Source organism: Rosa rugosa, chromosome 6 (genome assembly GCF_958449725.1).
Source record: "Rosa rugosa chromosome 6, drRosRugo1.1, whole genome shotgun sequence".
In the NCBI taxonomy this organism is placed as follows: domain Eukaryota; kingdom Viridiplantae; phylum Streptophyta; class Magnoliopsida; order Rosales; family Rosaceae; genus Rosa; species Rosa rugosa.
This window is the reverse complement of record NC_084825.1, coordinates 24423355-24437013: the sequence shown is the minus strand read 5'-3', so window position 1 is coordinate 24437013 and position 13659 is coordinate 24423355. Positions and strand designations below refer to the sequence as shown.

The 13659-nt window shown below is 39.4% G+C and overlaps 2 protein-coding genes and 1 pseudogene across 2 annotated transcripts; 2 read left to right on the top strand and 1 right to left on the bottom strand.

Annotated features, from left to right (window-relative positions):
- The first annotated feature begins 209 nt into the window (after window positions 1-209).
- Window positions 210-755, top strand: LOC133716452 (uncharacterized). The gene has a single exon (XM_062143164.1). It carries the CDS (start codon window positions 210-212, stop codon window positions 753-755), a length of 546 nt encoding a protein of 181 aa, XP_061999148.1.
- A 5398-nt stretch (window positions 756-6153) lies between these two features.
- Window positions 6154-8492, top strand: LOC133718539 (1-aminocyclopropane-1-carboxylate oxidase homolog 4-like; annotated as a pseudogene).
- A 3379-nt stretch (window positions 8493-11871) lies between these two features.
- LOC133715031 (xylulose 5-phosphate/phosphate translocator, chloroplastic) lies at window positions 11872-13346 on the bottom strand. The gene is given in 2 exon segments (XM_062141337.1): window positions 11872-13165; window positions 13167-13346. Coding segments are annotated over 2 exon segments (1257 nt in total). The 5' UTR covers window positions 13257-13346; the 3' UTR covers window positions 11872-11998.
- Between the last annotated feature and the right edge of the window lie 313 nt (window positions 13347-13659).

Here is a 13659-nt window from a genome sequence, read left to right as displayed (position 1 = left end):
TCAGCCATCTTTGGGCATACTCCCCCTGATGAGATTTCTGGCAATACTGGACTACAGAACTCAATTTCTCATGACACTGAGAATTTTGTTGAGAACACTTTTGCTGAGAATAGCATGGTGACCATTGAGAATAGTCTGCCCTCCCATGATGGTGAGGGTCTGGTTGATGCCTAAGTGGGATCTCCCTCCCCTCCCTCTCTGCAGTTCCAATGTTTAAAACTCTCTTTTGGAATGCCAGAGGTGCAGGTAGTGGTAATTTTCGATCTGCTATTGCAGACCTTGTCAAGTTACATTCTATTGATGTTTTAGCTATTTGTGAACCTAGAGTGCAATTCTCAAAGGCCTGCACGACTCTTAATAATCTTGGATTCAATGACTCAAGGATTGTTGAGGCTCAAGGTTTTTCTGGTGGCCTATGGCTCCTGTGGAATAAAAATAAGACTCAGGTTGACTTCATTGATGACAACTTCCAACCCATTTCTGTTAAAATCACTATTCCTGGCAGTCCTGCTTGGATGCTTTATGTGGTTTATGCTAGTCCAACCCACACTTCAAGGGCTTCTTTGTGGCCTTATTTTGATAATCTTGCTGCTATCACCAACCTCCCATGGATGCTAATTGGAGATTTTAATGAGCTGGTTTCTAGCTTAGATAAGAAATGTGGCCCTTTTACTGGAAGATTTGGTGGCTTAAGGAATTGGATTAACAGGAATGCTTTGATTGATATGGGTTTCAAGGGATCTTGTTACACCTAGAGTAACAATAGAATGAAGGAAAGACTTGATAGAGCATTTTGCACCTGCTCCTGGAGGTCTACTTTTCCAGATGTTTTTATCCAACATCTTCCCAAAACAAGGTCTGATCATTGCCCTATTCTCATGCAGCTTTGTTCTAATAACCCCATTAATAGAAGCTCTAGCCCGTTTGGATTTCAAGCTATGTGGTTTTCTCATACAAATTCTTCTGAGTTTGTTTCTAACACTTGGAATGAGTTACATGGGGAGTTTCATTCCAAAATCATGTGTCTCTCTTCTGCTCTCTCGAAATGGAATAGAGAGGTTTTTGGTCACCTGTTTCAGAAAAAAAAAAAAGAATTTTGACCAGAATTGGGGGTATCCAAAAGGCCTGTGACAAACATGAGAACCCTTTCTTACTCAAGCTTGAAGCTCAACTTATCCATGATTATGAGAATATCCTAAATCAGGAGAATCTCTTCTGGAAACAGAAATCTAGAGATAAGTGGCTGCAAGGAGGTGACAGGAATACCAAATTCTTTCATTTGACTACTCTCGTTAGAAGGAGGAAAAACAAAATTGAGGGCCTGTTTGATAGTAATGGAACTTGGTTTACTAATTCTGCCTCCATGAAAAATATTGCTGTTGATTTTTTCACTAATCTGTTCTCCTCACAATGTGATGAAGGCTCTAGATTCGTTATTCCCTGGCTCTTCCCTTATATTGATCATGAAGATCTCACTAATATTGGTAAACCTGTGTCCCTCATGGAAGTTAAAGACTCCCTCTTAGCCATTGGATGACTCAAGGCTCCTGGATTTGATGGTTTCCCTGCTATCTTCTTTCAACATCATTGGCAGCTTTATTCTTTTGAAATCTTTAATGTGGTGTCTAATGCTTTCAGGTTTGGTGTAATTCCCCTGGTTTAAATCACACTATTATCTCCCTAATTCCCAGGGTGGATGGCCCTCAGCACATGGCCAATTTCAGGCCAATCAGTTTATGCACCACAATTTATAAAGTTATCTCCAAGATCATTGTGGCTCGGATTAGGCCTTTGATGCAGCATCTTATAAGCCCCAATCAGGTTAGCTATGTTCCTAGAAGACACATTTCAGATAATATTATGATTGCTCAGGAAATGCTTTTCAAATTCAAAAAATCCTATGGTGCTTTAGGCTTTTTTGCTTGGAAAGTGGACCTATCCAAAGCTTACAATAGACTCAGTTGGAATTTTATTGAGATGGTTCTTTATGAAACTCAATTTCCTCATGATTTGGTTAAGCTTATTATGAGCTGCATTACCTCTACCAGTTTCCAGATTTGTTTTAATGGTGAACTGACAAACTCGTTTAAAGCTCAAAAGGGTATTAGGCAGGGTGACCCCCTTTCTCCTTATATCTTTGTCCTATGTGTGGAAAAGCTTTCTCATCTGATTAAGTCCACTGTAGATATTGGAAGTTGGACACCTGTTAGAGCATCTCAATCTAGGCCTAAAGTTTCCCATCTTTTCTTTGTTGATGACCTTATGCTTTTTGCTGAAGCCTCCCCTTCCCAAGCTCACACCATTAAGTAGATGCCTTTTGCTCTATCTCTGGCCAAACTGTTAGCTATGAAAAATCTCTCATCTTTTGCTCTCCAAATACTTGCAAATGATCTGCTTCTGAAATTAGCAGAATTTGTGGTTCTCCTTTGACAAATGATCTTGGAAAATACTTGGGAATGCCTCTTATTCACACCAAAGTGAACAAGCATACCTATGATAGCTTATTTGATAAAGTTCAAAGTAGACTCTCTAGTTGGAAATGCAAGGTGCTCAGTATGGTAGGTAGACTTACCTTGATTCAATCTGTCACTTCCTCCATCCCAATCTATGCAATGCAAACTGCCAATCTCCCTATGAGCTTGTGTGATCGAATTGATAAGCTGAATAGGGATTTCTTATGAGGGGACTCAAATGATACGAAAAAGGTCCATCTTGTGGGATGGGACATTGTTTGTCAACCAAAGAATCTTGGTGGTCTAGGAATTAAGAAAACTGCAGACATGAATCAAGCCATGCTAGCCAAGGCTAGTTGGAATTTTTCAACAAGACTCTGGTTTATGGGCCTCCATTTACTCTAAGCAGTATCTTAAAAATTGTTACATCACTAATGATAACTACCTACCCCCTGTTGATTGCTCTAGTTCCTGGAGGAGCATCTCTTATGGAGCTGCTTTGATGAGGAAAAACCTTAAATGGAGAGTTGGAGATGGTAAGAAAATTAAATTCTGGTATGATCACTGTCTTTTACCTAATGCATTAATCAATTTTGCTCTTCCTTCAACCACTATCAATATGAATGCAACCATTTGTGATTTCTGGGATGATACTGGTTGGGATGCATTACTATTAGCTACTGTGGTTCCTAGTGATTTAGTGAACTTAATTATCAATGTTCCAACTGGATTTGATGGTTGTGGGAACGATGTGCTTATATGGAATTCAACCTCTAATGGATGCTTTTCTGTGATTCTGTCAAGTCTGCTTATAACTTTATGTTGGATACTAATAGTCATGGCAATCCTCATTGGCGGGCCATCTAGAAGTTAAGTTGTCCCCATAAATTGAAAATTTTCATGTGGAGTGTTTTCCACAAAAAGATCCTCACAAATGTACAAAGGGTTAGAAGAGGGCTCACTGCCAATTCTGCTTGTCCCATCTGCAATACTGCTGATGAAAGCATCCTCCATCTATTTCATGATTGTCACAGGTCTAAAGCCATCTGGAATTCTTTTCTAAAACTTGGCACCATCCTTAATTTCATTTTTTCTGGATTGGAACAGTTGGATGGCTGCTCAACTCCATTGCCATACATTGATAAAGAACAATATCAAGTGGTGTAGCCCTTTTGTCTTTGTCTGTTGGTTCATTTGGAAATGGAGGAATAAGGTGATTTTTTATCCAAATTTTATTATGTCTGCCTGCCCTGAGAAGATTATATGGGACTTTGCAAATGAATGCACTGGTGCTCAACTAAAGGCTAACACTGACACCCTGTACAGTTACACTATGTTGTCCTGGTGCAGACCTCCTATAAACCACTTCAAACTGAACATTGATGGAACTAGAGTGTCCTCCTCTGGAAGAATTGGTGCAGGAGGGGTCATCAGGGACCACAATAGCAATTGGGTGGATGGCTTTCAAATTAATCTTGGCATTGGACAAATTCTGGATGTTGAGGCTTGGGGTCTCTTTTTTGGATTAAAGCTTGCCTTAAAACATAATATTGCCAATCTTGAGGTTGAATCTGATTCTGCTGTCCTTGTACAGCTTATGCAATCATCAAACACTGGCCTTCATCCCCTTGGCTCTTTGCTTGATGGCTGTGCTATATTTAGGGCTGGGTTCAGTCCGGTACCGAAGCTTACGGGCCGATACCATGTACCGTACCAACTTATACTGGTATGCAAAAAACTATACCACTACCGGCCACAAAATCCGGTATATAGAGAAGTCGGCATACCGATTTAATCGGTCGGTTCGGTACGGTTAGGCTTGTAACCGAGTTTGACATTGGGCCACAAACCAGTCACAAGTACATCACCGATCCCTTCTTCTTCTGTTTTCCCCTTCTGAGAACTTTTCAACCCACATGGTTATGGGTCTCTCCAGTATCCATACCACACACAGTGATGGAAGAGTGATTGTGGTGAAGGAAGAAGCAACCTCGGATCTGCAACCTCTGCTAAAATCAAACAAAAGTTTCAGACTATATTCAACACCAACTACACCCCAAACCAGATTTTTCTTCCCAGTAAAGAAAATCAACATAAGCAAGAAAAGAAACTTACTTGAAGTAAAAGAGAGATCCAAGGCCGAGTTTGATTCAGATTCTGGGAAGAGAGCAGAGAGAAGCACTTTACAGGTTGCTATTTTTCAAGAAGAAAAAGAGAGACAAAAGAAACGGGGAAAGAAAGAAGAAGAAGTAAGAAGTAAGAAATAAGAAGTAAGATGTAAGAAGAAAGAAGAAAGAAGAAAGAAGAAAGAGAAGAGAGAAGAATAAAAAAGAAGAAAGAGGAGAGAATTTTTCAAGAAGAAGAAGAGACGAGGAAAGAAGAAGAAGTAAGAAGTAAGAAGTAAGAAGAAAGAAGAAAGAGAAGAATAAAAAAGAAGAAAGAGAAGAAAGAGAAGAGAGAAGAATAAAAAAATAAAAAGAAGGAGACAAGAAGAGACAGAAAGAGGTGGCAAAAGAAAGAAAAAGAAGAAAGAGAAGAATGAAGACGAGTAAGAAAGAAGATAAGAATAAAATATTAAAAAAAATATAAGTATTATACATAAGTTCGGTACGGTACAGTATACCATGTATATATGAAAATCAAAACCACGACCGTACCGTGTATGTGGAGTCGGTATGGTTGTACCGTACCAAGACTTTGGTTACCGAGTTTTCGGCTACCAATTCACTTGGCTTGGCTCGGATGCGGTTGGTACGGTTTGGTTCGGGAGAATTTGCCAGCCCTAGCTATATTGATGGCCAAATTTCAGATTGTCAAGCTTGCTCACATCTTTAGGGAATGCAATTTGACTGCGGATGCCCTTGCCAAAAATAGCATTGATCATGAGCTTGGACTGATCACCTTTGATGATCCCTCTATTCATGCTGCCCAAGTTTTGTTAGATGATCTATCTGCTGTAACTAGAGCTAGGACGACTGGGTTTTGTTCCAGTTCTTAGTTTCTTTTGTTGTTTTGTTTGGGTCTTTTAGGCCCCGCTTGTAACCAAAAAAAAAAAAAGAGTAAAAGATTTACCGGGTCTATTTAGCACTTTAGCAGCACCCACCCAGGCCACCCTGTTAGGTTAGCCTTTATTGAAAATTTGAAATAGGAAAAGATTACATAGTACAAAGTTCAGCTGCGCTGTTAAAAAGGGAGTGCAGCTTAAAAATTAAAATCCTGTCAAGTAGAGACCACATAACTTTAGAGTTTTTTTTTTGGTTTAGAGTTTTTTTTTTGGTTTTTGGCAGTGAAAGGATAATTTTTATTAGATAAACATAACTTTACAAACACAAACACACTTACAAAACAAAACAGAAGATAAACAAAACAAGTGGGGAACAACCCAGTATTATCCATACAAGTAGCAAGAGCAAAAGGACAGCAGCATAACCAGCCAGCTACCTGTCGACCATTACAGTGACCCAGAGACGTCACAGTACTGTTTGCCATTGGAAAATTGGAAAACACCCTATTCATCCCGACATTGGAAAATTTGATTTAGAGTTTGTATCAAGAGAAATCCAAATCCTCACATTAATGACCCAATGGAGAGGAATTCTATTCTACATTCTACATATACTAAAACGTGAATGCACTGTTCACTGTTCATAAGCACTGTTTACTAGTCTTGGCTTGAAATGAAGTGTCGGTTTTGCCTTTTCGTGTTCTTTGAATTACAGGCTGCCATCCTTCTATAAATTTGCTCTTCTCGCCCGTCCAAATCCAAAGAGATAGGGATAATCTCAAACTTGCTACTGCTCAGTTTATCGTTTTGAGGTAAGTCTGGATCTTTTCTTTGAAATAGATGTTGTGCTTGACTTAGATGGATGCAATTGGGCTTAATTTATTCCATTGTTTTGGTAATTGTGTACTACTGCTAGGTAAATTTCATTTTCTGGATCTGTGCTTACTAAGTGATTTGACATATTCTTACTTAGATCACAGGTCTCACAAATCCAGGACTGTTCGAGGCAAAATAAGGTAACACGCCTTGCACTTGCTGTGAAATTATGAGAATAACTCTGTTAACTTATTCCAAAATAGTGTTATTGTTAAACCCACAAGTTTTAGTTCAAAAATCGTATCAAGATTAAAACTTCGGATTTAAATCATCAAATACACGCACTTGGTCATTATTATAAGACACGATCCTAAGGAAGTCGATTGTTGGCAACAATGATTAAAACTTCGGTGTTAATCATTTCTTTGAAATGATCCACAAGTTTTGTTATTTTGACGCTTAATTTGCTTTCGAATTCATGATTTTTTTAATGAAATTCGTATCACTAAAAGTTTCTGTTCAGCTAATTTTAAACCATCTATATCTATGTGTATATCCCATATATATGCTCGTATACTACAACAGTACTAATTACCACTGTTTGATCACAGTAAAAGACTGAAACTAAGTGAGCTGATCGATCAAGAACATGGCAGTTAATTGTGCTACTTCCAATTCCCAATATGATCGGCTCAAAGAAGTAAAAGAGTTTGACGAATCAAAGATGGGAGTAAAGGGTCTTTCCGACTCTGGCATCACTCCTATTCCTCGCTTCTTCATACATCCACCTGAAACTCTTCCTTGTAATAACTTAAACTCTAGCACGTACCAACACTACCTCCATCCCCCTACTCGACTTAGCCAACCTCAATTCCCCCACCCATCGTCCCCAAATCATCCAACAGATTAAAGATGCCGCCGCCACGTGGGGTTTCTTCCAAGTCATCAACCACGGTATACCAGCATCAGTCCTCGATGAGACGATCCGAAGCATCACAGCCTTCCATGAACAACCTCACGAGATCAAAGCCAAACACTACAGACGCCAAGAGCGCCACGGTGTCATGTACACTAGCAACAATGACTTGTACCGGAGTAAAGCGGCCTCGTGGCATGACTCCCTTCAGGTGCAAGGCTGGTGCCGGCTTATGTTCCTCTTATTTCATTTGTTTTTTCTTTCTTCGTTAAATTTGTAGAGGTACGGTATTCCACTGCATGCTTGAAAAAATTTGGGATAAAGAAAACAGTTTGAGATTATTGATATGCGTAGGTAATTTATTAAATGAATAACACAAATTTTCGTGTGTGTATAGCCTATATGTTAAGTGAACTAAGGTGCCTTCCTGATTAGATTCCCCATTATTGGTAAATCAGGTGTATACAGCACCGGAGGAGATGAAGGTGGAGGATGACATCCCAGAGGTTTGCCGTAAGGAGGTGATTGCATGGGATTTTCATGCAGTCAAAGTAGCCGAGGCATTATTTGAGTTGTTGGCTGAAGGTCTTGGTTTGGAAGCTGGGAAGTTCAAGGAGTTGGGTTTTATGAAAGCTAGATTATTTTTGGGTCACTGTTATCCCTACTGTCCGCAACCAGATCTGACGGTGGGAATCAAATCTCATACTGATGCCGGTTTGACGGTGTTGCTGCAGAACCAGGTCGGAGGGTTGCAAGTGAAGCGAGGGAGTGAGTGGGTGGATGTTAAGCCCTTGCCTGGGGCATTGACTGTTAATATTGGTGACTTCATACAGGTTCCAGTCATATACTTCCAACATATAACTATTTAAGTATTACTGACTGCCGAGTAAACGCTCCTTATATAGCTCCAGTAACCTATATTTGTAAATATCTTTTCTGGGCAGATCATATCAAATGGGGAGTATCAAAGCGTGGAGCATCGAGTATTGGCAAACTCATCGAAGGAACCAAGAATCTCAGTATTGATTTTTAATAACTTGGGGGGTTGGAAAGAGTCGGAAGAATTTGGGCCACTTCCAGAATTATTATCAGCAGAGAAACCAGCCCTTTATCGAGGATTCACTGTGCCAGAGTTCCTTCAAAGCTTTTTTAGCAAAGAATTAGATGGAAAAAACATAGTAGAAAGAGTTACACCTCACTAAGCTAGTTTGTACCATTTGGGTTCACCAATTGACGCTGCAAAGGTTGAAGAGAATGCTCAATAATGTATGCAAAGGCAGCCTTGCACGCAAGAACTTCAGCATGCTGAGGAGAAAAAAGGCTCCCAACCGGTCCCCCTCCTTCAGCAATAAAGTGTCCATGTGAATCTCGGACAACAAAACCAATTCCTCCCACTCTTGTAGAATGGTTAAAAGAACCATCAATATTCATATCCTCCTTTCTGACGCAGTTCACGCTCCTACTTAGTTTGTTTACAGCTTTGTTTGTTTGGGCAGAGCGTCTGCTCTTTGTATTTAGTTTCCAGTTTGCATTGTAAGTTGGTTGGTTTTTTAATGCATTTCTCCTTTGTCAAAAAAAAAAAAAAAAAAAAAAAAAACCATCAATATTGACTTTAAGAAACCCCACGGGTACCACTACCACTCTTAGCATTATGGACTTGAAACTCCCTGATTCTAGAAACAGATTTGAGGATCACATCACAAGCTGGGCTCCTCTTATTATCCCACACCCTACTATTCCTCTCTTTCCAAACACTCCACAACAAGCATAATAGATCACCAAAATTTTGAGCAGATAAATTCTTCAAACAAAAATCCAACCAGTCCACCAAATCATAAGTGCTAACTGAGAAATAGCAAACCTGACTGAACCTAACTAACTGAGAAATAGCAAACCTGACTGAAACTTGCATTAGGTTGTAGAACCTGTTTGGTGAATGAGCAGTCCCTACACAAATGCAAAGTTGATTCCAAAGCATTATCACAAAGAACACACACCTGTGACTCAAGCTGAACTCTTTTAGAAGCAAGCTGTTCTAATGAGGTAAAATATTGTGACAAACCCTCCAAACGTGTACTTCTGCAGAATTAGGTATCAAAGCCTTCCAAATTTCTTTCAAAAATCCGAGCTAGTGGAAGTAGTAATAGGCACAAAAGATGGTGATTGAGCATATGCAAGCCTGCACCCTGTGTAAATTTTGATCATTTTCCTGAGTACTTTTCTATAAATTTACACATGCAGTTGCCAAAAATAATAACTAGCGTTGATATTCAATGGTGTTCTTTCTTTGTTTTCATCTGCTGGTTCATTTGGAAATGGAGAAACAAATGTGTTTTTGATGTTTCTTTTCAAAGGCCTAGAAATCCTGGTATGCTTGTTATCTCTGCTATTACCGAATGGATCACTGCTCAAGCTAAAGTTAATGTGGATAGAAATTATTGCTTGAATTTGCTGAGTTGGTTGAAGCCTCCTGCTGGGATTTTTAAATTGAATGTGGATGGAACTAGACATGGTCCATCAGGAAAAATTGGTGCTGGTGGTGTCATTAGATGCTCTAATGGCAATTGGATCAAGGGGTCTCAGGTAAACTTCGGAATTGGTGAGATTCTTGATGCAGAAGCTTGGGGTCTTCTACATGGTCTTAAGCAAGCTCTTGGGTGCCATATCAATCAAATTGAAGTTGAATCTGACTCTGCAATTCTGGTGAGGCTCATTAAGAACACTGATGTTTCTCTCCATCCTCTTGGCTCTCTCATCAGTTACTGCAGAAATCTTATTGATAAGTTTCAATCTTTTTCTCTAAGACACATTTATAGGGAGTGCAACATGGTTGCTGACTGCCTTGCTAAAAATAGCATTACTCATGCCTATGGAGTTGTGGAATTTGAATGTCCTCCAATTCATGTTTCTCAGGCTTACTTTGAAGACCTTGATAATACTGTAAGAACGCGCAGAACAAGTATCAGGCCTAGTGTGATGCTTGCTAGCTAAGTTGTTTTAGTTTTGTTCTTTTCGTTTTGGGCCGTTTCGGTCCCCTCTGTAACCAAAAATAATAATAATAATAATAATAACGGCCTCTGGAAAAAAATTAAATAACAGAACCTCAGTTACTAAGAGATGATCACACAAAAGGTGATGTATCAACGGACGTTTTAAGGGTCGGGGAGAAAAGGAATCAGTCATTGTGTGTTGTATATGAACTTTTCCATATACCCGCAAGGTTTTGTGATTATCTTTTCCATCTGATGTTGTAACTACTAGGCATGAACCTTCTTTTTGAATCCGATATTCAACTTCAGTAACAGTTGACAACAAGTGTACTGGATTAATATTTTGAAGCCATCTCAAAGAATTGAGTTGCTTCTTTACTTCTTTACAGGGAGCAAATCTTTCGGATTAGAGTTCTCTACTCCTAACTGACAGTGGATGTTCAAGCCCCACATAAATGTAACTAGTCTGAAACTTGTTTATCACATCAGTATAAACCCGAAATACAGTTGACCAAGATCTACAGAATCAATACAAGATGCGATAACACCAATTTATAAGGTCAGGATACAAATTTGTACATGAAAAGTAGTAGGAACAAGAAAGAAACCAATCAAGGGTTTTGACATTGATAAGATTGACAGCAAATGGTTGCTTCAAAATAACATGATTCCACACTCATACATGCATATATCAATAAATTACCGAAGTAACACCTATTAGGAAAAGTCTGCAATGCAGACTGTGTACAGATTCAAGTCTATAGAGCATGCAAATGAAGAGGTGACTATTGTAGAGCCTACAAATGACAAATAGAGTTTTCTCAACTTGTTCAAATATCAATGTGGTTTACAAAAAGCAGTCAAACAATGACACTCACTTGAAGGTCCATATCTTTCTGGGTTTATGAAACATAAGAACTATATTTTCAAAAAATAAGGATAAAAATGCAAGCTCACAATATCCTTATTTTTCCATTGATGAAGCAGGGGCAGTGTCTATAGGTATATCACAATATCCTTATCAAAGGCTCAACCAAAACACCTATCAACAACCCTATAAAACAGATCAATCAAACCCAGAAAACAACATTCACAATTCTGGGAGCCCAAAATGAGCTCAAGGTGGTTTTCCCCAGTCCCTGCAGAGATAGACATTGCCAATGCTGTTGAGCCTGTCCCACATAGATTTCCAAAGGCCTCAATCTCAGTCCCAACCACTGTGATCCTTATGGAAAATACAAGGCCAAGGTCATTGCCTTATCTCCTTCATTGATTTAATAATTCCATGGAATGGCCAAGTAAAGATTCATACATTTTATCATGATTATATAATCTAAGATATGAATTATATAATTTATACATATCAGGGTGTATGAATATGTAGAGTGTATAAATATTTTCCATCTTCCTAACCTTTATAATCTCAGATGTTATGAAGATACAATGCAAGAAAACAAGCACTGAAGAATTTTGAAATTGAATTACCATCAAATAGACTTAAAACTGCTACAAAAGACCTTCTCCATATGTGTGTAACCAAAAGGCAACATTTTTGCACTCAGCTTTTTAGTTCTCTAGCCTCAGATGAACATGAAATCAACAATAAGTGAAAACAGAGAAGGAAGATTCATCAATCCTAACAGAAACTTGCCATCGACATACACTCATTTTAATAAAAGCAAGGAGAGATCATGAAAAGAAACCCGGACTCCTGGAGATATTATTAAAATTTGGAAGCTGATGAATAAACCAGAGCAAGTTCACAAATTTTACCAGGTCAAAAACTAAGCACCTACAACAAACAAACTGAGGCCTATTTCTAATTCTTCTTTTCAGCTTCCTTTTTCTTCTTAGCTGTTGCCTGAGAATACAAGAATGTCCCAAATATCGCCACAGCGGACCCAAGTGCATTAAGAGGTCTAACTGGATTTCTGAACACCAACACAGTAGACACAATCACCACCACCCTCTTCATTGTGTTTCCAACAGAGAATGTCAAAGGGCTAATCTCATCAAGAGCCTGATAACTCGACTGGTTATACAGATGGTAAAACACTCCGGACAACAACACCCAAAAGTAAAATGTGGATGGTTCCCCCACAGATGCTAAAGCTCTATGATACCCTTGAACCCATTGCGATCCTTCAACCAAAACCGCCACAGGAAACAAATAAAACAGAGAAATTATACTGATGCAACCATACAAATTCAACCCATCTATTTCTTTAAAGCTCTGCAAGCTCCGTTTCGAATAAATGTTCCTCAACACAAACCCCACATTGCTAATTAAAGCCCCCCACAGGCCTTGCAAATTGAATGTCACCTCAGTAACAGCAGCTAGAGAACAACCCATAACAATAGGAAGAATCGAAAGCCAGACCTGTATGGGGTAAGTCTCCCCTAGGAACGACGAAAACACCACCGAAAAGACAGGCTCCGCAGACTTGATGACATGGGTGAAGGACACAGCGACCTTAGAGAATGAGACGCAGGCCGAGATGTGGCCTACGGTGTGGAACAATGCAGGGCCAAGGAGAGCAACAATGAACGGTTTCGAGATTTTCGGGCATGGCTGGAGCTTCAGAGACCAGAGGATCAACATCCAGACGGACCCGGCAAAGAGCTGAAAGGAAGCCAGAAGCCATGGGAATGGGAAAACATTCAGTGCCTTCTTGTTGTAGATATTGAAGACAATGTTCTGGAAGTACCAGAGCCCAAAGATCAAGGAAAGCTGGGCGGTTGTGACTTTAGGCTTTGGAACTGTGGGTTCAATATCTCCATTGGGGTTGGCTTCTGAAGCAGAAGAAGCTTTTGGGGTTTGGGATCTGGGTTTGGAGGAGAACAAAGATGGGAACTTTGGGTTCAAACCATGGATCTGGGAAGTGGGTTTTGAAGAGAATCCAAATGGGTGGGCATGGATTCTGGTGAAAGGCTTGGTGGGTGTGTGGAGGAGAACAGATGAGGTGGGGAATCTTGTGTTGGGGGAGAGAAGAGGGGGAGGCATTGATGGGGTAGTGATGGGTGGATTTGGAGAAAGTGACAGTGATGGAAGGAGTGTTGAGATTCAGGGTAAGCATGTTTTGTACTTGTAGATATTAGTTAAGAGAGAGAGAGAGAGAGAGAGAGAGAGAGAGACAGAGAGTGAGGGAGTGAGATTCTGCAACTAAAAAAAGGCAGAAGCTTTAAGGGAGTGGAGGACGAGGCTTTTGTCACTGGTTTAAATAGTTCTTTGCGTCCCTTTCAGGTGTCTGGAGAATATCTCTTTTTGTTAGTATTAAAAGGGAAATTTTATTTTCTTTTTTTTTTATTCTTCATTTTTCAATTTTTATGTGTAATTAAAATCGAAAGGAAAAAAGGTTTTCAGAAAATGTAATTGTATTATTATGTTCATATTCGGGCGATGCACGTGTGGTTGATAAAAGGCCTTTATTTGTCACTATTTTGTTTAAATTATTTTTTGATATTTATGTGAATATGTTT